The sequence below is a fragment of the Phodopus roborovskii genome, unplaced genomic scaffold (genome assembly GCF_943737965.1).
Source record: "Phodopus roborovskii unplaced genomic scaffold, PHOROB, whole genome shotgun sequence".
Taxonomy (NCBI): Eukaryota; Metazoa; Chordata; class Mammalia; order Rodentia; family Cricetidae; genus Phodopus; species Phodopus roborovskii.
The window spans coordinates 452,042-475,648 of record NW_026126665.1 but is presented as its reverse complement, the minus strand read 5'-3'; the positions used below and the strand labels follow the sequence as shown (position 1 = coordinate 475,648).

The 23,607-nt window shown below is 44.3% G+C and overlaps 1 protein-coding gene across 2 annotated transcripts; it reads left to right on the top strand.

Annotated features, from left to right (window-relative positions):
* The first annotated feature begins 1,899 nt into the window (after positions 1–1,899).
* On the top strand, positions 1,900–23,601 carry Sec24c (SEC24 homolog C, COPII coat complex component). Of its 2 annotated transcripts, XM_051174495.1 has the most exons (24): positions 1,900–2,039; positions 3,718–3,917; positions 7,487–7,622; positions 11,457–11,629; positions 11,807–12,175; positions 12,710–12,846; positions 13,921–13,989; positions 15,245–15,356; positions 15,609–15,736; positions 17,208–17,346; positions 17,568–17,683; positions 17,862–17,986; positions 18,124–18,315; positions 18,522–18,615; positions 18,822–18,938; positions 19,729–19,899; positions 20,329–20,425; positions 20,502–20,647; positions 20,768–20,906; positions 21,052–21,170; positions 21,270–21,449; positions 21,652–21,843; positions 22,058–22,147; positions 22,370–23,601. In XM_051174495.1, the coding sequence occupies exons 2-24, from the start codon at positions 3,746–3,748 to the stop codon at positions 22,508–22,510; spliced, it is 3,354 nt and encodes a 1,117-aa protein (XP_051030452.1). In that variant the 5' UTR covers positions 1,900–2,039; positions 3,718–3,745; the 3' UTR covers positions 22,511–23,601. The 2 variants fall into 2 exon arrangements, with proteins under 2 accessions (XP_051030452.1, XP_051030453.1); XM_051174496.1 differs by lacking the exon at positions 13,921–13,989.
* Positions 23,602–23,607: the final 6 nt, after the last annotated feature.

The window sequence follows — 23,607 nt, the reverse complement described above, 5'->3', positions numbered from 1 at the left end:
ATTTTTGGGTGACCCTAATATACACTGAGTATTAGTTAAAGCCATTGGTATATATGGTTGTGAGCCATCATGTGGCTGTGGGAATTGAACTCAGGACCTCTGGAAGACTAGCTAGTGTTCTTAATCACTGAGCCATCTCTCCAGCCCCCAGCGGTAACATTTTTAAAATTAAAAATTCAAGGGACTGTTGTTTGCTGAGTCCCATCTCCAAAACTATACTACATTTAGGTGGATTGGCAATGTACATTTCTAGCCAGGTTTGGTGGCATATGCCTTTAACTCCAGCACTCTGGGGGCATAGGCAGGAGGATCTCTTTGATTTCAAAACCAGCTGGGTCCATACAGTGAGTTCTAGGCCAGAAGGGCTATGCAGTGACACCCCTTACCAAAAGAGAGAGAGAGAGAGAGAGAGAGAGAGAAGAAAGAAGGAGAAGAAGAAGAAGAAGAAGAAGAAGAAGAAGAAGAAGAAGAAGAAGAAGAAGAAGAAGAAGAAGAAGAAAGCTGGGCAATGGTGGCACACATCTTTAATTCCAGCACTGGGGAAGTAGAGGCAAGCAGATCTCTGAATTCAAGGCCAGCCTGGTCTACAGAGCAAGTTCCAGGACAGCAAAGGCTACACAGAGAAATCCTGTCCCCAAATAAGCAAACATACACACACTTAACAGAGAAAGAAAACAAGAAATAAATGAATTTACATTTCTAACAAGTCCCAGCTGATACTGCTACCATTGACTCCAGGATCCATTGACATTACTTTGGAACTGGACAGAGACACGACTAGTGACAAAGAACACTGGCTGCTCTTGCAGATGACCCGGCTTTGATTCCCAGCATCCACATGCATTCTTACAGGCATCTGTAACTCCAGTTCCAAGGGATCCAGTGCCCTCTTCTCGTCTCTGTAGGAACTGCATCCACAAGGTGCACAGGCAAAACACCCAAACGTAAAAAATTAAAGGTAGCAAACTGGGCAGAAACAACTGCCTGATTAGTAACTCATATGCAAACTGAAGTCCCCATTCTTTTCAAAGTATGCACTCCTGTATCATTATTATTACATATAAAAGCAAAACATTTTACTTTATTCATGAGACCTAGGACCTGAGTTGGTCCAAAGAAGTGTTTAAAGTTTTGTGAATAAATTGCACTGGAGAGGTGAAAATATAAAGACTGTGACCCTGGCATATCCAGTTTCAGGACAGTCTGGCTATAAATTGAGATCCTGTCTCAAAAAAAAAAAAAAAAAAAAAAATGACAGCGGTGGTGGAGAAGGGGGAGAAGGAGCAACAATTACCGATTAGTTACAATTATTCTTTAAAGAGTTATAATTACAGAAAGAATTGTAGCTCTTTTAATAGAGCAGAGAGATCTTTCAGTTCTAGTATTGTTTTGCCTCTGTAAAAAAAAAAGGCACGGCATAAAATGGTAAATAATTAATCTTTATTGAACACTATACTAGTCTCTTAATCCATTGCAATTCGCTGTGCAATAGGCATTATTTTCGTTATAGTAAAAAAGCGTCCAAGCATTGAGCTAAAGGGACCAAACTGGAACACATAAACACACAACTTCATAGCAAGGGATAGTACCGTGTCACCACCACGCACGGCTCAAAGGTCGGACCTGAGGGACGCAAATTAATGGGGTGAAAAGTTAACAGGAAGTGGCTACAAGACTAGAGGTTCTTAATGTGTCACAGTATGACAGAGGGAGCGTTACTAAAATAGTATAATTTTCTGAACGCCCTCTCAGCTGGTAAAGCCATAAAGAGTATGAAATATCTGGAAGGAAAAAAAAAAATAAGAAGAAACTCAGCATTGCTTCTCAGACAACCACCACAACGGGAGAGAACAAAAGCGCATGCGTAGCATCCGGGTTTCCGGATGCGTGCCTAAGGCCGACGTGGCAGAAGGAGTGGCCCTCGGTCCTACAGCAAGGGGCGGAACTTCCGGAGACGGCACGCCAGCTCCCTCGGAACCGGAAGTCGAGCCTGGGAGCCTTGACGTTAGGAACGAAGTCGAACCTGGATCTGGAGCCGGGTGAGGAGTGGCATCGCGAGGTTGTGTGGTGGGGAGGAATGCTGAGGAGAGGCCAGGGTATTTCTAGTCTGGTCGTGGTCCGGTTTTAGAGGAAAGGGAGGAGCCTGGAGGCGGGGTCTGGAAAGAGACCCTCACCTCCTGCATCCGTGACCGGCGATCGGTCCCAGACCCCTCCCTTCACCTCCGGGCCCAGGTTCCGGCTCTCGGCAGCCTTCCCGGCATGTTGAAGGGCATTAGAAGCTTGTTCTTTACTACTTAATGAACCGGCCCTCATCGTGGCCCTAGAGGCTGGCTTGGTTTCCTGATCTCGATCCCTGGAGCCCCCAAACCTCTGCATCTCGGGTACTTTCAGAGTTCTAGGAAGCTTGCCCCGCCCCTTTGGGTTGTCACCTTCGACTGTCTACCTAGAATGGAGGCAAGATTGGAGTTTGACTTCAAGCTTATTTCTTTCCTCTCTCTCCTGACTTCAGGAAGTTAAAGGGAGGAGTACGTCTCCAAAGCTTAGTGTTGGTGGCATGTGCAAGGTTTAGGGTTTGGAAGGACAGTTCCTAAAATGGCTTTGACTTTACAGAGTTTTCAGCCCGGTAGAAGTTCATCTTTTGGGCTTTGCTCGCAGACCTGAGTGACAGGTCTCACTCTTCCTGGGCCCCCCTTCTGCCTGTGGAATAATTAGAACGATAACGCTGTTGAGATCTGCTGTTCCCTTCTTGGAATGACCCTTGAATGGACTCATCCTTCTGTTGCTGAGCAAGTTTGTAATAGTTTTGATAGCGACCTATCAAACATTAGAACAGAAACCGAATTTCAGACATGCTTTTGGATTTAGAGTACCCATAGTCCTCTCCTTGAGGGATGAAATGAATGATCTTTGTAATGGAATATTGCTTGCTAGGTATTCAGATGTTCTCTACATTTTTTACCCCCTTTGTATTGCTCTGGCTGTCCTGTAGATCTGTAGATCAGGGTGGCCTTGTAGTCACAGAGATCTGCTTGCCTCTGCCTCCCAAGTGCTGGGACTAACGGTGTGCGCTGCAACTTCTTGGCTACATTTTCTTTTTTCAGGGTTAATACACTATTCTCAAGGAGAGTATGGAGTCAGAGTAACATTTGGATTATTGTGGATCAGAGAAAGAATGCCGTTTCTCTCAAACAATTCTACAGTTGTCCTTTGTGAGGGAGGAATTTTAGTTGTGATCTATTTTAAATTTTTCGCATTAGTAGTTAAAAAAAAAATAACCCAGCACATTTGAAGTTACTTAAGTGTTTATTGGTGATGGTAGACAGAATGAATGGAAAGTGGAAACATTGTTTTATTTAATTGTAACATCAAGGTAGTTGTCAGCCAGGGGACTCTGTGCTTAGACACTGAAAATCATACTACTGGAGAATGTCAGCTGTTCTGTTCCGTTTGGTCTAACTGAAGTTGAAATTTATACCTTCTTGGCAGTGACACAACACAGAGTTCACAGTAACAAAATCCTTGCTTTGAAGAAAGTGACTGGATACTGGCTGGGGTAGGAAGTTCCTGAGACCCTGTGGTAATGTGGAAACAGTTTATCTGATCACTGCCTGATAAGGCCAATCCCTTTTTTGTCTCTTCCTTCCTTCCTTCCCTGAATAGTCGTGCTTTCCTCAGGAAGTGTTTTGACTGATTTCTTTCTTTTCCTTCCTCCAATAGGTAAGATCAAATCGGGGATGCTCTCATAATGAATGTCAATCAATCAGCTCCACCTGTTCCACCATTTGGGCAGAACCAGCCCATTTACCCAGGGTATCATCAGTCCAGTTATGGTGGGCAATCAGGACCTGCAGTACCTGCTACTCCCTATGGAGCCTACAATGGTCCAGTACCAGGCTATCAGCAAACACCTCCCCAAGGTATGTTTCCAGGTTCCTTTTGAGTGGAGGAAGGGAATGAGCAGTCTTCAGGTTAGATTGTATTGCTCTGATGGAGCTACTTAAAGGTTGTGATTGAAGAACATGAATGTGGCTCACCTTGTGAGACATGCAAACATATGTCTCACCCTGTTTTTACATATGTGACTGTTTCCACCTTAAGATACTTAATGGAAATGAGTTCCAGATTCAGTAACAGGTCACTTCACTTTTGTGGATGTCACCCTGGACAGCCTTACCTGGCTGCATTGTTAAGAGCTAGACAGAAGGGTTGTAGCCATAGATCTTCCATTGCCTGTTGACTTCAAGTCTCTCTGACATCACTTGTTCCTCATATGTGTTGAGAATGCTTATTCTGACTATAATTCTGACCATAAAATAACCCTAAGACACATTTATCTGTAAATGAATCTGGGAGGAACAGTATATTTGTATGCCTGACTTTTAGAATTCCTGGTCTTTTGCTGTCATTCATTTTCCTTTGCTTGGGTTTCCTTTTCTTAGATGTTCCACAATATCAGTGAAATAAAAAAACTTGGTGTTGTATTAGATTCTATGCCCCCAGCCCTCAGTGTTTTGTTTTGTTTTTTTTTTTTTTTTATGTTATTTTTCCAAGAAGAGTAGCTGGTTCTCTGCATGCTACCGGGCAGACTTGTAAAGTTATTAATAGAAGACTTTTGGGTTAGGCTATCTGAAGACTTAGACTAATGCCAAATGCTATGTTGCTTAAAAAAGTAGATTCCACAGGCACAGGCCTCCCTGTGAGGGAGGCTGCAGTAGGAGGATTTGGGTTCAAGGCCTGCCTGGGCTATAAAGTAAGTTCAAATTTAGCTTAGTTAACAGAGTAAGATTTAGTTTAAAAATAAGAAGTGAAAAAGAAGATATAAATCATTAGCAAAATGCTTGCCAAACATTCATGAGATCTTAGGTTCAATCCCTAGAACCACCAAAAAAAAAAAAAAAAAAAAAAAAAAGAATTTGTAAAATAAATAAAAGCGGTTAGGGGTGGGGTTAAAGGCTTGAGGTAGCTCAGCAGGTAAGGTGCTTACCACTAAACATAATGACCTAGGCTCAATCCCAGAGACTCATGGTAGAAGGAGATAGCAAGTTGTCTTCTGATCACTACACAAAATAAATACATAAGTATAATTTTATGGGGGTTAGAGAGATGACTTAGTGGTTAAGAGCACTTTTTAGTCTTGTAGAAGACCTGAGTTCAGTTCCCAGCATCCACATGGCAGCTCGTAACCATCCATAACTCCAGTTTCAATGGACCCAGTGCCCTTTTCTGACCTCTGCAGGTACCAATCATGCATGTGATGCATGTGAGCAAAATGCTTAAACATATAAAATAAAATACTTAAATCTAATACATAATAAGTATTTGCATGCACGTGTGTGTGCGAGCATGACACACACACACACACACACACACATACACTAGTTTTTCTTTTGTTGTCGTTGTTTGTTTTTCAAGACAGAGTTTCTCTGTTCATCCTTGGCTGTAGTGGGATATTCACGTGGTCAGTGCCACAGAAGGAGACAAAGTGAATATCCCACTACACTTGGCTGTCCTGAAACTTGCTCTGTATATCATGCTGGCCCAGTCATGCTGGCCCAGAACTCAGAGGTTTGCCTGCCTCTGCCACTTGGGTGCTGGAATTAAAGGCCTAGGTTACCACACCTGGCCTGAAAGTAGATTTAATAAAGAGGGGAAGAAAGTACCAGTCAATCAAGGCATGGACAGGTTTTGAAAATGAATGAAATATTACCATTTTAGTCACACTGTAAAAACAGTAAAGTGGTAAAATTAGATCTTGGTTCTATAGAAGAGCCTTGTTCTGGGTTGGGTCTTTGACGGGACAGAGTCCACTTCTGCTCTGTTAGGTTTGACTTCAGAGTAGAGCTGTCATTGTCTTCTGAGAGAGGTTTGTCACTGAAGGGAAATCTGTCTGCTTCTGTTACTATTTAGTGAACAAGTTCAGTTTCTGACTTTGATCTCTTCTGAGAGTCAGAAACAATTCAACAGTGATTTTCCAAGTAACTCATCACTTCTACTGCAGTATGGCTAAGCTTAGTGGAAGTAGTTTGGAGGGGAGATCTGATCCAAGCAAAGGACAGAGCCCAGATTTTGTGAGAATGTAGGTAATGGCATTAACAATGGTGTTGGGATAGATCTCTTGGAGAAAAGAAAAAGCCTCTGACTTGTAAGGATGCTACCAAACATGGAAGTGGGTGAAAATAGCATGAAAGGATATATAAAATATACCAAGAAGAGAGAGTCAGAACAGCCTCTCAGGGGAGTAGCTTTCTTGTGGTTGTTATAGCTCAGGGGAGGAACACTTGACTAGCATGCCTGAAGCCCTGGACTCAGTACCCAGCCCTGTAAAACAAAACAAATAAATAATAACCCCCCTCCAGTTTCTTGAACTTCTGATCCTTTTGACTTCCAAATGCCAGGATTATAGGGTTATACCCCCATGTGCTTTATTTTAGATTTATTTTCTTTACTGGTGTTTTGTCTAAGTGTATGCATTGAGAAATCAGAAGACAGAGACAGATCCTCTGGAATTGGAGTTACATATGGTTGTGAGCCAGCATATGGGTGCTAGGATTGGAACGTAGGTCCTCTGCAATTAGAACTCAGGTCCTAAACTATTAAGCCGTCTTTCCAAGCTCTGCCAGGCAGTTTTTTATGTGGTGCTGGGGGTTAAATCCAAGGCTTCATACTAGGCAAACAACTGACCGCATCTCCAGCCCCTTAGTTTCTTCTTTTTTCTTTTCTTCCCTCTCTTCATCCCTCCTTCCTTTCTTTCTATCTATTTTCTCTGGAGACAGTGTCCCACTGTATAGCCTTGGCTGACCTAGAACTCAGTATGTTGACCAGATTGGCCTTGAAACTCAGAGATCCATCTGCCTCTGACTCATAAGTGCTCGGATTAAAGGCTTGGCCACCACACCTGGCCACCCCCAATTCCTTATAGAATAATTCACTGTGTTTCACTGTGTTCTTGCTCATCATCTTCTGTATCACCTTTCTCATGTATCCTCCAAGGTTTTTTTTCTTTTTTTCTTTTTTTTGCCTTACAAGGTAAGGTTTCTCTGTGTAAAAGCCCTAGCTGTACTGGAACTTGCTTTGTAGACCAGGTTGTCCTCAGACTCATAGAAATCCGCCTGCCTGTGCCTCCCAAGTGCTGGGATCAAAGGCATGTGTCACTGCTATCTGACTACCCTCCAAGTTTCTAAGTTGTGAGTGAGATATTTTCCTGAGAAGGGTTGAAGGCTGTCTTAGACTGAGTAAGAGTGAGTGTGTGGTTGATCAGAGGAAGGTTGCCCGGCCTAGCTTCACCCTAATATTTTGGAGAAAGTAGCCTGTTTGTTGGATGTCCATATGCTAAATACTGCTGTACTGAGAGTTATATGGCATCCTTTGTTGTTCTGCAGGTAGAGTCAGTGAAGGTTTCTTTTATTGATTCTTGCTTTGCAACCCTGCCTCAAAGTGGAGGAGAAAGTTATTTCCCAACAATTCAGTTTCTGTCCTTTATCCTTAGGTGTGCCGAGAGCCCCACCTTCTTCAGGGGCACCTCCAGCCTCAACAGTGCAGGCCCCCTGTGGTCAGACTACATATGGCCAGTTTGGTCAAGGTGATATACAGAATGGGCCAAGCTCCTCAGCTCAGATGCAAAGGTATGTCCTGGGTGAGCCTAAAATCAGTGTGATGAAAGTGGATTAGGAATGTGTGAGGGAGGGCCTGTTTTTTAAAAATTCTCTTAGATTCTTTCTTCTCCTTCTACCTCTATTCTATTTTATCTTCTTTTAACAATTTTTATTACATTTATTTATTTTGTATGTATGAATGATGGGTGTGGGCATGCATGCCTTGTAGGAATTGTTCTCTCCTTCCAGTATGTGGGTTTTGGGGATCAAACTCACAAACATCTGTACCCACTAAGCCATGTTGCCAACCCTTGCCTTCTTTTTCCCAGGTCACAGGTATTACTAATATCTAGGCCTATTATCCTTTTGTGAACCTGAATTTCTTTCTCTTTACCAGACATACATTTTCACAGTGGTTCTAATCCCTATGCTAGGGGGGACAGGAAGAGGGAGCTTAGGATTGTCTGTGTCATCCTTTTCACTAGACCATTCACTTAGTAGGACTTATTGGTTAATGTGCCAGTCAGGAAATGAAAAGACTCAGAAGAAAGGCTACATAAATAATGAGAACCTGAGAAACCTCTGTTACAGGACAGAAGTCATGTCTGTCAGAACATTGGTTGTAATAGTTTAAAAAGTATAACTGGGTAACAGATATGAAAATGAAAAAGTCCTTTCTAGAAGTTACCAAGCTTGTATTCATACATTTTTTTTTATTCATACATTAGCACTGAATATAAGTCTTAGATAAGGCAAATGTGGGACACAATAGATGATGACAGACAGACATATATACCTAAAGATACAAGATAGGGTGAGGATGTGGGTTATTTGTGAGGAGGTTGGACCTATTTTAAACAGGCTGGTCAAGTAAGCTTCTGTGAAGTATATGAGACTTTAGTGGAATGAAGAAGTACGCCATGCAAGATCCTAGGGAAGAGTGTATTAGGTAGAGGGCACAGCAAATGCAAAGTAGAAATTCATTTGGTGGACATGAAGAAGACAAGGTCAATGTATAGTTGGAGTGGAGTCAGCAGTAAAGCACTTGAAAAAGATTCAATAGTGAGGTAAGAGATAGGCCTGCAAAGAGTGTTTCAGGGGGCCTAACTCTTGCAGAAGACTTGGCTTCAGTTTCCAGCACCCACGTGGAGGCTCACAATCATCCATAACTCCTTTTCCAGGGTATTTAAGCCCTCTTTGGGCCTCTTTGGGTACCAGGCACATATGTGGTACACATACATGTAAGTGGATCTTTCTGTCCCACCTTCCATCTCCCAAATAACCACACAGAAACTTATTAATTGTGAAAGCTTGGCTAACAGCTTAGGCTTGTTTCTAACTAGCTTTTACAACTTAAATTAACCTGTTTCTATTAACTTACGTGTTGTCATATGGCTCATGATTTGTTATCTCATCTCCTACATGTCATGCTTTTTCTTCATCTGACTGGTGACTCTGCCTTTTTCTTCCCACAGATCTCTTTCTGCCCTAAAGTTCTGCCTATACCTCCTGCCTAGCTACTGGGTATACAGCTTTTTATTGTACCAGTCAAAACATTACATTTTCACACAGTGTACAAATATCCCACAACACACACACACGCACACACACCCACGCACGCAAAAAACAGAATAAAAAGGCCAAAACCACTCATACATATAAGTTAAATTAAACATTTGAAGTAAAGAGAGGCCAAGTGTCTGAGGCACACAGTTTTAACTCCAGCATTCGGGAGGCAGAGGCAGGCAGATCTCTGTGAGTTCTAGCTCAACTTGGTTTACAGAGAGAATTCTAGGACAGCCAGGGCTATATATTGGGGGAGGTGGGGAGGATAGAGACTATGTTTCAGGAAAGTGAGTGATCAGCTTTGTTCATTGCTACAGGAAGATAAGGGCAGAGAATTGACCATTGGATTTGGCAAGGTCATTATCATTTTTTTAATTTTTGGTTTTTTGAGACAGTGTTTCTCTGTGTAACACCTCTGGCTGTCCTGGAACTTACTCTGTAGACCAGCCTGACCTCGAACTCACAGACATCTGCCTGCCGCTGCTTTCCAAGTGCTGGGATTAAAGGTGTGCATCACCATCACCTAGCCTCTGTCTTATTGTTTTGCTGTAGGGTTAGATTAAATAGAAAAACGGTAGATACTGTATGTAGGTATGGTGGAGCACTTGACAGAATAACACTGGGCAGCTGATAGCAATAATCCACACTACTAGAACAATAATTAGTCTGTCAAGATTCATTGAGCATCTGCTGTATGGTTAACAGTATGTTTAGTATTGTACCACAAAACAATGCAGCGTCCAACAAAGAGCTTGAAGTCAGGGTCACTAGCAGAAATACTAGTTGGAAGCAGCATTAGGGATGAGGGAATAGTTCACCATTACAGTGCTTGCTTGCCTACTTGCAGGTCACTGGGTTCAAGTGCCAGCATAACACACACATAAAGAGATACCAGTTGAAGGAAAAGTGACTGACTGGCTGGTAAACTAAAGAATAGATGGAGTTGGTCAAACAGAAAGTACTAGTTATTTAGTAGAGATAAAATGAGGCAGGGAGGGGCTGGGGAGAAGGTTCAGTGGGTAAAGTGCCTGACAAGCTCTGTTTGACCCCCCATAACCAATTCTGGATGCATGGTGCACATCTGTAAACCCAGCACTCTCACAGTGAGAAGGGATGTGGGGATAGGAGAATTGGGCAGAAGCTTGAGGGCCAGTTAGCCTGGAGTATACTGTACAGCAAGAACTAGAAAGACTTGGCTTTAACATGTTAGAAGTTGATAACTGATGTCTGAAAGGTATCTTCCAAACATCATACACTCACTGTTCACTCACCCTGGCATCAACATGCATGCACTCACAGAAAAAAGAAAAATGGGCATGCATACAATCACTGAGATAGGGTGTCACTGTATAGTTTCTGGCTGTCCTAGAACTCACTCTGTAGACCAAGTTGGCCTTGAATTCACAGAGATCCACCTGCCTCTGCCCTCCCAGTGCTGGTATTAATGGCTTGCACCACTACATCTGGCTAAAAAGAAAAAAATAATAAACTGAATTAATTTTAAAGAGTATAAGTCAGAATTTCAGTGTAAAAGACTACTGTTTTGATGGCTTTAATCCATCCCAAGTCCCAGATGGACTTTCTATGTTGCAAATATCTGCAATAAGATCTTCATGAGACATTAGAGCAGCTGCCTACACTTGGTATCCAGTGATACTGGCATGATTAGTATTTATTTTTGAGTGCATTGTCCTTGTGTGAGTGCTGAGGTGTTGCTAGTAGATCCGAAAGGCTATTTGGAGCATCATTTCTCTGATCCTTCCTTGGAACAGTGAGCATCATCCTTCGATTAATATCTGATGCCAGTCTCAGCCGACCTGCTTCTTCAGATCACTGATTCTTCTCACATCATCCCAAGAGGAAGTCATAGATAACTCTAGTTGAACAATCAAGTTATATTGATTCGTCTCAGTGTTTCCTAAGTAGGCACTTGCTGTAGGTCTGCTTATGTGTGCCCTTTCTTTCAACTCTTTAGGTGTAGATTACAAAACTAAGGCAGTTTGTCCACATAGGTCTGAGGCTAAGGAAACGATAACTTCTCAATCAAACTAAATATTATTTGACCTGAGGGTGCTTGGTATTTGTAGAGTAAACATAGTGGAAAGTAACCTTTGCCACAAATCTTTTTTTGTGTAGACAATCAAGAATGCCAACTACACTAATATGAAGCTATCAAAGACCTCAGGATGAACATAAAATGACAGAACACAATGTTGTTTCTTGTAATGGTGTGGAACTCTGCCAACTTCAACAGGTATCTCAATCTTGTAGTCACCCCTGCCTTCATTCTCGTTACAGGCTTCAGGGGTCTCAGCAGTTTGGGTCCCCATTGGTTCCTGTGGTCAGCCAGCCAGCTGTGCTTCAGCCTTATGGCCCTCCCCCCACAAGTACACAGGTGACTGCACAGCTTGCTGGAATGCAGATCAGTGGTGCTGTGTCCCAAGCCCTTCCCTCTTCTGGTTTGAGCTATGGTAAGTAGTGGTGGGACCAGGATGCTCTTATCCACTACTCAGAAGTTTTGGTTCAGGGCATACTTTTTACTTTCTGTGCCTTTGAGTTCCAGATGCACCTTTTTGGTGGGATGTGAAATAATTTACCATACAAGGCAGAATGACTAGGCCTTTACCTCTGCCTCTTATATTTCTCAGGTCCACCAACATCATTGGCCTCAGCCTCAGGAAGTTTCCCTAATTCTGGTCCATATGGCTCCTATCCTCAGAGCCAGGCTCCTCCCCTTAGCCAGGCTCAAGGTCATCCTGGAGTCCAGCCTCCCCTGCGATCTGCCCCACCACTGGCTTCCAGCTTCACATCCCCAGCTTTAGGTGGTCCTCGGATGCCTTGCATGACTGGTCCACTCCCACCTGGACAGGGCTTTGGGAGTCTCCCATTGAGCCAGCCCAACCATGTGTCCTCGCCTCCTGCTCATGCTCTGCCCCCAGGCACCCAGATGACTGGGCCCCCAGTACCACCACCTATACACCCGCCTCAGCAGCCTGGGTATCAGCTGCAGCAAAATGGTGAGTTGTGTCCCCTTTTTCCTCCACCAGTATCTGGCTAGAATCCAAAGGCTTCAGCTATTATTATTATTATTATTTTACATTTATTTATTTATTATACACACAGTATTCTGTCTATATGTATGCCTGAATGGCAGAAGGGGGCACCAGATCTCATTGTAGATGGTTGTGAGCCACCAGGTGGTTCCTGGGAATTGAACTCAAGACCTCTGGAAGAGCAATCAGTGCTCTTAACCTCTGAGCCATCTGTCTAGCCCCTATTTGGGGCTTTTGGTTTATTTGTCTTAGTACTGCTTGCTAAGTAGTAAATTAGATGGATAGCTTTGTGGTACCATTACTAGGATGTGAGGTTTGTATGACATTTTTCTCTTTTCTTAGTTCATTCTGATAGTGTGGTCTTTTTCTCTGAGTGTCTTCCTCAGGCACACATTCAGCCCATAATCTCCTTCAAAGAGTCCAGTTATTTTCCTGAGTCCTTAAGCAGAAATAGGGAAGGGATTTTGAGTTTATCAACCATGTGCCCTTGTTTCTCAGGTTCCTTTGGTCCAGCCCGAGGCCTTCAGCCTAATTATGAGAGTCCATACCCTGAAGCACCTAACTTTGGCAGTCATCCTGGGCCTCCTCAGCCACTGCCTCCTAAGCGCCTGGATCCTGATGCTATCCCCAGCCCTGTAAGTAGGTCTTATGTGGTCTTGGGAAAACACATGTCTGCCAGATAAGCAGGCTGAACAAGATGTGATGTTTGCTTGGCATTTTCTGATAACATTCCCTTTTCAACCATCATCTTGAAAACTTAGAACTTAGATGTGATGTCTAAACTTTTGAAATGGAATTTGAAGTCCCCAAAGTCTTTTAGGGCAGTTTTTAATCCACAGCTATACAGAGAAGAAAAGGGAACAAGAGTGATCAGTCATGTTGGTAGAGCTCTGGGTTGAGATCTATGTTCTGTTGTTCTTGGACATAATAATAACATGGTCACCTTTGCCATTCTGTGCAGTAGTGGCCAGGTCTCACTCCATAGATATAGTAGGACATCATTCTTGATTGCTAGAGCAGGTGGGAGCTCTCTGTTTTTAGGTGGTCAGAGTAGGAAAGCCTCACTGGTTCCTCTCTGCTCCTATATGGGTAGTGTTGTGGGATGGTGCCCCCAGTACTATTGAGTGGGAGGTCCCTGCTGTATGGATGAGGAGCAGTCATAGTGTATGAAGGCAGTGTGCATGTAAAGTTCATTGAGGAAGTTACTTCTCCCCCATAGCTACTGGAATCCTCAGTCCTTCCTTTTCAGACACGGGTGGAGTAGTTTTTCCACTTGGGCCCACTTTATACCCTGTCTGTAACATCAATGTCAGTTACCTCTTCATACTTAGCCATTGTCATGTTCCATTCGTTCTCTTCCCTCTTCCTTTGGGGAACTACCATGGTTAGGAAGCTTATTAGTTAAGGTGAACCCAAAGTCTTTCCCATTAGGGCCTCCTTAAAGAGCCCTGCTTGCCTCTTGTTTGCTCCACCTGACTTTACCTTGCTCCATGGTAGTCTGAGTCACTGAGGCCTCCTTGAGTGACCTCTGTGTTGGGCTAGAGAGACTTGGAATTCCAGATCTACGGGGTCCCCAATTTCCCCAGTCCAAGCTGGTCTCCAGCTATTCATGTCTGATTCACCAGGGTTAGAGAAGTAACATCTGCCTCTTGTTCTTTTGTCTCCCTCCCTGTATACCCCTGCTGCCTTTATTCTTAAAACACTAAAAGCAACTTAATGAGCTGCCTCCTCAGCAGAAAACCAGGCACAGAATAGACCCTGATGCCATTCCTAGTCCAGTAAGTTCAGGGGTGGGAATATGTGCTTGTCATCCCTGTGTTAGTGCCACTCATGCATGCCTGTGACTTCACCTCATCCACCATGTCCATCCATTTTCATTCTCTTCCCTGAGCCCTTCTAGATCCTTGCTTTTACCAGCTGAAGGATATGCATGCCCCAAGTCACCATGTATGGAAGAGGAAGCAAGCTGTTAGCAGTGCCTTGAGTATGGGATGGTGGATGCTCAGGCTCTGAGGGTGGGCCTGGTGATATGTTAAGCTTTGGTTTTAGTCCTGCTGGCTCTTCCAGGAGCTTGTGTGTGGCATGTGATGGAACCAGAGTCAAGCAGCAGATCCTTAAAGTTTGATGTGAGGAGAAATGTCCAGTGGGTGGCTATGAACGTCCAGGTTCATGGCATTTCTTACAAGGGAAGAGATTGCTTGTTGTGGGAGAGTGTGGGCCACCTTCTCATCTGGGGAGTCAGACTCTGGCATATCTCCAAGCTTCAGCTCTTTCTGCTGTGGGATACAGTCTTATTTGCCCTTTACTTTTTCTGGTTTTATCAAACTATTCTTGAAGTAACTGACCAAAGGTCACCTGTGTGAACAAGGGTCTGATTACCAGCTCTGCATATCCTTTTTGTGCTTGTTCTCCTCAATGTCTTGTCACAAGTATAGGTTTGAGGGCTGGGCCATAAGGATTGGGCGTTTATCCTCTCCTCTATGGACCCATCAATGCTCACCTGAAAGGAAGACAGCATTTGCTTCCTTACCTTTCCTGATCATTTCTGGCTGTTGAATTCTCTCTTCCCCGTGTTCCTTGTTAATTTCATTGAGTTTAGAGCCATTCCAGGTAGATTCATTTCTACATGGGTTTCTGTCATCTGTTTTCCTTGCTCTGACTCATTGTGTCTTCTGAAGAGGAGGGGAGGGAAAATCTTGATGGGGATGGAGAGTGGAATCCATCATGTCTTCTGGTTTGGGGTCAGAGTTGAAGCTTTCCTGGAGTGGGAGGAATAAATGACTAATGACTGGAGGTCAGTGGGTATTTTATCAGTAAGTCCATTCTCACCAAGGCCCACCCAGCATCTCTTGCTAGCTGCTGTGAATGGAAGTTCAGCATTATAGCATTTGATAAGGACTCTAAAAGAAAGCATGCCTGGTGCATGAGGTGTTTTTTGGCAAGTTCTTTGTTCTTGTGCTACAGTCTGGTCTGCCTTTGTCCTAGAACTTCTTTTTCTTTTACCATATCACTCATTTCACTTTTTTTCTTCAGATTCAGGTTATTGAAGATGATAGGAACAACCGGGGTTCAGAGCCATTTGTTACTGGTATACGGGGACAGGTGCCACCCTTAGTCACCACCAACTTCGTGGTGAAAGACCAAGGTGAGATGAACTTTAATGTCTGTTGCTCTAAGGTAGCTAATTCTCTAAGGTTATCAACCACAGATTATACTTTTATTGGTCTTTAACCTGAGACCAGTTCCCCCACCCCACCCCACTTCCTCCCGCAGTCCTTCAGGGAGCTAAAAGCTACTGCCAACTCCAAACATCTGTGGAGGTGGAGTGACTCACCAATGGAGAGCTGGTATCCAAAGGCTTCTGGGATATGACTCTCAAATCTTTTACCTTCTTCAGGGAATGCAAGTCCCCGGTATGTTCGATGCACATCCTATAATATCCCTTGCACTTCTGACATGGCTAAGCAGGCTCAGGTGCCTCTGGCAGCTGTGATCAAGCCACTGGCAAGGCTGCCACCAGAGGAGGTAAGTCTCAGAAGGGCTGGGATACAATGAAACAAATGGAGAGAATGATGCTTCTTTCTAGATGGGATTCTGACTGGCATGCAAGACATCTTGGTTGGGCAGGATGGAACAGTATCTTGATATTTTTCTTTCTCAGGGCCCAAACTTGGTAGCAGTAGTAGGAATGAAAGCAAAAGCCAAATAAATGAAAAGAACCAGAGTCATAGGATGTGGAGGCTCACACCTGTAATTGTAGCACTCAGGAAATTGAAACAGGAGACCATGGAGCTCCAGCTCAGCCTGGCTACACAGTAGACTCCATCTCAAAACAAACAAAGGAAGGAGAGGCAGGCAGATAGATTCCTGTGACTTTAAAGCTAGTCAGGGTCCTGTCTTAAAATAAAATGAAATAGGTAGGGTTAACCTAACTAATTTCTAGAGGCAAGACAGCAAGATTGTGTAGTCAAATCTCTAAATGATAAGCGCATTACTTTTTTTTTTTTTTTTTTTTTAAACTTGAGTTGGGTAGGGCTATTAGGAAGGCATATAAAGGAGAAGGTACTGTTGTATCTAGTATTCCATTCCTCACCTGGCTTGGGACCCCATCTTCCAATCCAGTACCAGAAAGCAGCTTTTTTTTTTTTTTTTTTTTTTTTCCTTCAAGACAGGGCTTCTATGTATACCTGCTCCTGGAACTCACATTGCTGACTAGACTGGTCTCAAACTTTGAATCCATGCACCACTATGGCTGGCAAAAGCATTTTTAAAGATTAGGTAGCTGTTTATTTAGGTCTTGAGAAATAACACCTGGCTGGGCATGGTGGCCATGCCTTTAGTTCCCACATTCAGGAGGCAGAGGCAAGGGGATCTCTGTGAATTCAAGACCAGCCTGCTCTACAGAGTTCTGAGATAGCCAGGGCTATACAGAGAAACCCTGTCTCCAAACAAAGTATCCCTTAGGAACTTGAGAGTTCTCTAGAACTGAAACCTCAAGGCTCAGGGTATGTCTGTTTTCTCACTTCCATTTTGGATGCTAGTGAGGATAGTTAGATGCTTTTTGTATTCGTAAGATGACATTTACCTACCAGTAGGTGTCACAGAATTCTCTTGTGAGTGATGGGGTGGGGGGAAGTACAGATAGGCAGAGAAGGAAGTGGAAGTCATCTCTGGGACAGGAGTAAAAATCCTGTATAAATTTTGGCTTTCTCCTTATACACTCATGGCAGTCCCTGGCTTGCTATGGCCAGTTTCATAGGCCCTCTTTTTTTTTTTTTTTTTTTTTTTTTAAGGAAGAAATGCATTCTGGGATAGGAAATAAAAAGAGAGAACTGGAGGTTTTCCAGTGATCATGCCCTTTTCATTGTCCTCATTCCCTTCTACTTATATTCCTTCCCCAGACAGAGTACCTGAGCCATGCTGCCTCTCCCTCCAGTCTGTGTCATGTGTTACCTTGTTTGACCCTCCATCTGAGCCCCTTCCCTTTGTTCCTTAGACTTCACCATATGTTGTGGACCATGGGGAATCTGGCCCTCTGCGCTGTAATCGCTGCAAAGCATACATGTGCCCTCTTATGACGTTCATCGAGGGAGGGAGGCGCTTCCAGTGCTCCTTCTGTAGCTGTGTCAATGATGGTATGCTGTGGAGGCTGAGCTTTGTGGGGAAGGCTTGCATCACTGTTGTTCACTCTCATTAGATAGCTGAGGGAGCATTTCTCAGGAGCTGGGGAAGTAGGGCACACAGGTGAGGACATGGGGTATTGGAATGATATGAAGGAGCTCAGCTAGGAATTGGCTTACTAAGCTTGAGGGTGAACCTTTGAGTAACACACTGCATCCTCCCATCCTCCCTACAGTTCCCCCCCAGTATTTTCAACATCTGGATCATACCGGCAAACGTGTGGATGCTTATGACCGTCCTGAACTGTCCCTGGGCTCTTATGAATTCTTGGCCACTGTAGATTACTGCAAGGTGAGGGAAGGTAGTGGGAGAGGAGAGGTAGTGGGTGGAAGATTGTGAGACAGCCTAAAATAGCTGTTATCATTTCCCTTGCCGGGTCACGGTCTCCTTTGATGCTCATTGCATTGCCCTCTAGTCTCCTGGCCTACTTACTGTTTTCCTGTGCCTTCAACATTTTCTTCCTCTACAGAACAATAAGTTCCCCAACCCTCCTGCCTTCATCTTTATGATTGATGTCTCCTACAATGCCATTAGGACTGGTCTTGTTCGGCTGCTCTGTGAAGAGCTCAAGTCACTCTTAGACTACCTGCCTAGGTGAGGGTTGAGGAAGTACTGCTTTCCTTTGGTTAATGGTGGGTGTCTGGGTTGACTGAGCATGTGGAACATTATGTCATACAATCATGGGTGGTAAAAAAGGTGACCAGTCTGGGTAACAATGTCACCTTCCACAGGGAGGGTGGAGCAGAAGAGTCAGCAATCCGAGTTGGCTTTGTCACCTACAATAAGGTGCTCCACTTCTACAATGTGAAGAGCTCCTTAGCTCAACCACAGATGATGGTTGTATCAGATGTTGCTGACATGTTTGTGCCACTGCTGGATGGTTTCCTGGTCAATGTCAATGAGTCCCGGGCAGTTATCACCAGGTAAGAGCCAGATGGTAGAGATGGGAGGGAGTTGGGGAGTATAACCATAGAAGTCTAGGGAGTTGAACAGAGGGGTTAGTAGATGGATAAGGGTGTGGTCCAGGAGTTTTTAGTCTGGGACCCAGATTACTAATCCAGGAATTGAGAATGGAGGCCACTAAAATCTGGGTGGCAATTTTGGTTGTCTGCCATTATCTGTCTTGCAGCTTATTGGATCAGATCCCAGAAATGTTTGCAGACACAAGAGAGACAGAGACAGTATTTGCCCCAGTTATCCAGGCTGGGATGGAAGCTCTGAAGGTAAGGCAAGAATCCCTGGCAACCTCCTCTCTTGCTTTCTTCTGACCATGTTATTTATTGGAAAACAGCCTTAGTGACTGATAACTGTCTAGCAAGTCAGACCATTTCATACAGTTAGTGCCTAATAAATGACAAAGAAAAAGATGAGTGAATAATGGACAAGTAAAAGGAAGAATGGACGAGTAATTTTATCTTTATTTTCCTAGGCTGCCGAGTGTGCAGGGAAGCTGTTTCTGTTCCACACATCCTTGCCCATTGCAGAGGCCCCAGGGAAGCTGAAGAATAGAGATGACAGGAAGTTGATCAACACAGAGAAGGAGAAGGTATTGGACTCGAGAGGGAGAGAGGCTTCTTATTACAGAGAAAGATGGCCACTTTCCATTGTCAACTCTTCCATGTTAGCCAGCTGGATTGGGATTACACTCTGCCCTGTCACGTGTCCCACCTGTAAATTTTTGGTAGATTTGACTTTTTCTCTTTTTCATTTTTGCTTTATTGAGATTTGGTCTAGCTATGTGGCCTAGGCTGATCTTGAACTCACTTTGTAGCCCAGGCTGGCTCCATACTTGTAGTGATCTTTGATGGGAGATGTCATTCATGTTTCTCGTATTGGTTATAATGAATAAAGCACTGTTGGTCAATAGGAAAGCAAGATAGGCGGGACTAGAAGACAAGGAGGAGAGAGGAAGTAGTGAGGAGTCAAGATGTAGAGACTGGAGAGAACAAAGGTCCAGGCCCTCTCTCTGGTAAGATGAGATTACGTGGAAATACTTAGATTAATAGAAATAGGTTAATATTTAAGAAAGAGCCAGCAGATAAGAAACTAGTAACTGGCCTATAGCTTTATAGTTAATACAATGCCTCAGTGTGTTATTTGGCGCTGGTGTGGTGGTAGGACCAGACTGGCAGGGAAAAACTACTCATAACAGATCTTATCTCTTATAGGTGTGCTTGAACACAAGCTGCACCTTTTCTGTTTCTCTTTCCTTCCCTCACGCCTTCCTTTTCCTTCTAACTTTGATCTACTGCTGGAATTACAAGGTGGTGGTGGGTCTGAAGTCATGAAGGATGAGTTTTTCTTTTACATACGACATTTCTTCTGTTTCCCTCCAGACTCTGTTCCAGCCTCAGACAGGTACCTACCAGACTCTGGCCAAAGACTGTGTGGCCCAAGGCTGCTGTGTGGACCTCTTCCTCTTCCCTAACCAATATGTAGATATGGCCACACTCTCTGTTGTTCCCCAGCTCACTGGAGGCTCTGTCTACAAATATGCCTGCTTTCAGGTATAGAATTCTGGGTGTAGAAATATTTGCTTATATGTGGAGTGGCTCTTTAGCTACTGACTTATTAGTGGTAGGTGAAGTTGAGCCCAGAGTATAATGGTTAGGTACATGGTCTTCAAGTCAGTCCTGGGTTGATGTTGAAGCCCTCTCACTTATTGGCATAGGATAATCATTTACTCATCTTTTCCCCTTTCATCTTCAAAGTAGAGTTTACTAATTAGGATTTGTCTACAGAATTAAACAATTATATATAAAATATTCTGTGTGCTACCTGATATGTCATGAATGTATAAATGCTTCATTGTCATTGTCATCCTTATTTTCACTGTTACTATGATGAAGCATGCTTGTAGAGTGGAAGGGATATGGGGAGACTGACTGTAGGGTGAGCTATGTGGTCAATGATGTGACTCTGGGCCTGGGCTGCAGGTGGAGAATGACCAGGAACGGTTCTTGAGTGATCTGCGTCGGGATGTACAGAAGGTGGTTGGCTTTGATGCTGTGATGCGGGTTCGGACAAGTACTGGTGAGTTTTGCTTGAGGCTAAATCTGTTTGATGCACCTATGCCATCTTTAGCCCTGACCTATCCCTGTGGCCTCAGGTATCCGTGCTGTAGATTTCTTTGGAGCTTTCTACATGAGCAATACAACAGATGTGGAGTTGGCTGGACTAGATGAGGATAAGACAGTGACTGTGGAATTCAAGCATGATGATCGGCTCAATGAAGAGAGTGGAGCTCTACTGCAGGTGGCAGGCGGGAGACGGGGACAGGGAATGGAAGTGCTGGAGGCATTCACAGAAGAGATGATAAGGGGTGGGTGAATTTTGAGGGAGGGGTGTGAGTTCCCCCTTTCTCCCTTCCCCTAGTGTGCCCTGCTTTATACCAGCTGTGCAGGGCAGCGTCGGCTCCGCATCCACAACCTGGCCCTAAACTGCTGCACCCAGTTGGCTGATCTGTATCGAAACTGTGAGACTGACACACTCATCAACTACATGGCCAAGTTTGGTGAGGGTAGAAGCAGGGCAGGGTGGGATAGGGGATGAGAGAAAGGTCCAGGATGGTTAACCATTCAGTACTCTTGAGTAGGTGTGATGGTGGGAAGATGCATGTGAAAGGAAGCTGACCAGTGACTGCTCTCTCTCCCATATAGCATATCGGGGTGTTCTTAATAGCCCTGTGAAGACTGTACGTGACACTCTTATCACCCAGTGTGCCCAGATCCTGGCCTGCTATAGAAAGAACTGTGCCAGCCCATCTTCTGCAGGGCAGGTAGGGGCAAGGGTGCTAGCAGAGGGGTTGTTTCAACAAAATTTTGCATGTTAGAGGGATTTCCCATGATCATTGTCTTTACTTCCATAAATCCCTCAGTTGATCCTTCCTGAGTGTATGAAGCTACTCCCAGTTTACCTGAACTGTGTGTTGAAGAGTGATGTTCTGCAGCCTGGAGCTGAGGTCACTACTGATGACCGTGCCTATGTTCGACAGCTGGTTTCCTCCATGGATGTGGCTGAGACCAATGTCTTCTTCTACCCTCGGCTCCTACCACTGGTGCGATTAAAGATTGGAGTGTGAGGCATTGTACTGAGGACAGGGCCTCTAAGAAGGAAGGGATGGGATTACTTTATTGCTGACACTACAGGATTTGTCTTTATGTACATTCACATTGCTATCTGGAGACTTAGCTTTCTGAGTTTATGTATATAAAGGAGTGTCTTGTAGTTCTAGGTGACTTTTTTGCCTTTTTGTCTAGACAAAGTCTCCCATCGACAGTACCTCTGAACCACCAGCAGTTCGAGCGTCTGAAGAACGTTTAAGCTGTGGCGATATATATTTGTTGGAAAATGGGCTCAACCTCTTTGTCTGGGTGGGAGCAAGTGTCCAACAAGGTGTTGTCCAGAGCCTTTTCAACGTCTCCTCCTTCAGTCAGATCACCAGTGGCTTGGTGAGAACAGGGTGTCAAGGATAATATGGGTATGGAAAAACACTTTGGTGACTTGATTGTGGGTCAATGAAGTCATTAGAGAACACTTGGGGTAAGGGAAGATGCTGTTAGTTTCTTAGGTTTCCTCATTTCAGATGATATCTAAATCTGTATTGCTCCCTCTTGATAGACTTAAAAGTACTTTATCATAGTAATGAATGACATTTTGTTCCAGAGTGTTCTGCCAGTTCTGGATAATCCACTGTCCAAGAAGGTTCGAGGCCTCATTGATAGCTTACGGGCACAGAGAATGCGGTACATGAAGGTAAAAATAGATCTTGTTTATTTTGTGGTGGTAGTGGTGCTGGATATTGAACCCTAGGCCTTCTGTATGCCAGGCAAACACTCTCATTGAGCAACATCTCAGCACAGCAACACAGATTTTTCTTTTTACCATGTCAAGGCAGCAAGAAGGAGCATGGGGAGGGATAGTCTTAAGTACTTCATTACCATTGACCTTTCCTCACAACCTGCCTTCTGGCTGTAGCTTATTGTGGTGAAACAGGAAGACAAGCTGGAGATGCTGTTCAAGCACTTCCTGGTAGAAGACAAGAGCCTAAGTGGAGGTGCATCCTATGTGGACTTTCTCTGTCATATGCACAAGGAGATTCGGCAGCTACTGAGCTAAAGCAAGTGGGTAAATGGTATAGTGTCCCAGGCCAGCTTCCAGAAAGCACCAGGATGGCAGAGAAATTGGGACAGTTCCCTATCTTATGAGTCATGTAAGCTGACCTCAGTCTTTTTGGTGGGGGGAGGGCAAGGTACAAGGAGACACCTTTCTGGGCTCAAATATCCTCTACCACTGTCATGTCCTGCTGATGGAAGGTGTCCCTGTCCCCCTACTCTACCCTCTTTCTCCTCCTAATCCTGTTGTAATGAATGTAGTTTATCAGTTCACTGTATATGATCTAGTGTTGGGGGTTTGGAGGCAGCGAGGCCCTGGCAATACTGAGTCCCTTTGGACCAGCCTCCAAGAGGAAAGGGGCAGGCAGGAAGGAGTGGGAACCCCAGGGTTATTACAGGAGGTGGCAAATTCAGCTCCGTGTCATCAACAACTTCCTATATTAGGGATCAAATATACAGGTGCACAAGTGCTGGAGTACAGACTGTAGGTGGTGGAGAGTAAAGTAGTTGGGGGCTTTGTGGTCAGTAGCAAAACTATAGTTACTGAGGATGGATGACAAGTTGTCTCTCTACTTCCATTGTGCGTGCTCTCTCTCCCCTGTTATGATTGGTGAGCACTTCGTGGACAGAAACACATAGCTAGAGATGAGTGAGCCTGGTGACTGAACTGCAAAGCATATTAATACCTAGGGGAGGTAGCAGCCTTCTTTCCAGCCGGAGAGGCCCCAATACTGGATGGTTCTGTAGAGAGCCTGGTGGTCAACTTGCAATACCTCAGAGCCAGCCCACATCCCACTCAGCTCCTACCAGAAACACAGCTTAAGCCCGGCGTTGTTGGGGAGAGGCAGAGAGGGCTGGAGCCCTCCCTGTCTTCCTGTGCCTGGATGTTACTGGGCTTCTGTATTGACTGGGTGGCTGACAGTTACCTTCCAACTCCAATTGGCTGGGGCAGGACAAGGGCTAGGATTGATGGTGGTTAGGCTTGCCTGCTCCCAGTCCGGGATGCCCCTGCTCTGGACCTTTCATTTCTTTTCATTGGTTTATTTTTCAATGCATCTTTAATTTGTAAAGAAATAAAATAAGATGTAACCAGTATCCTTA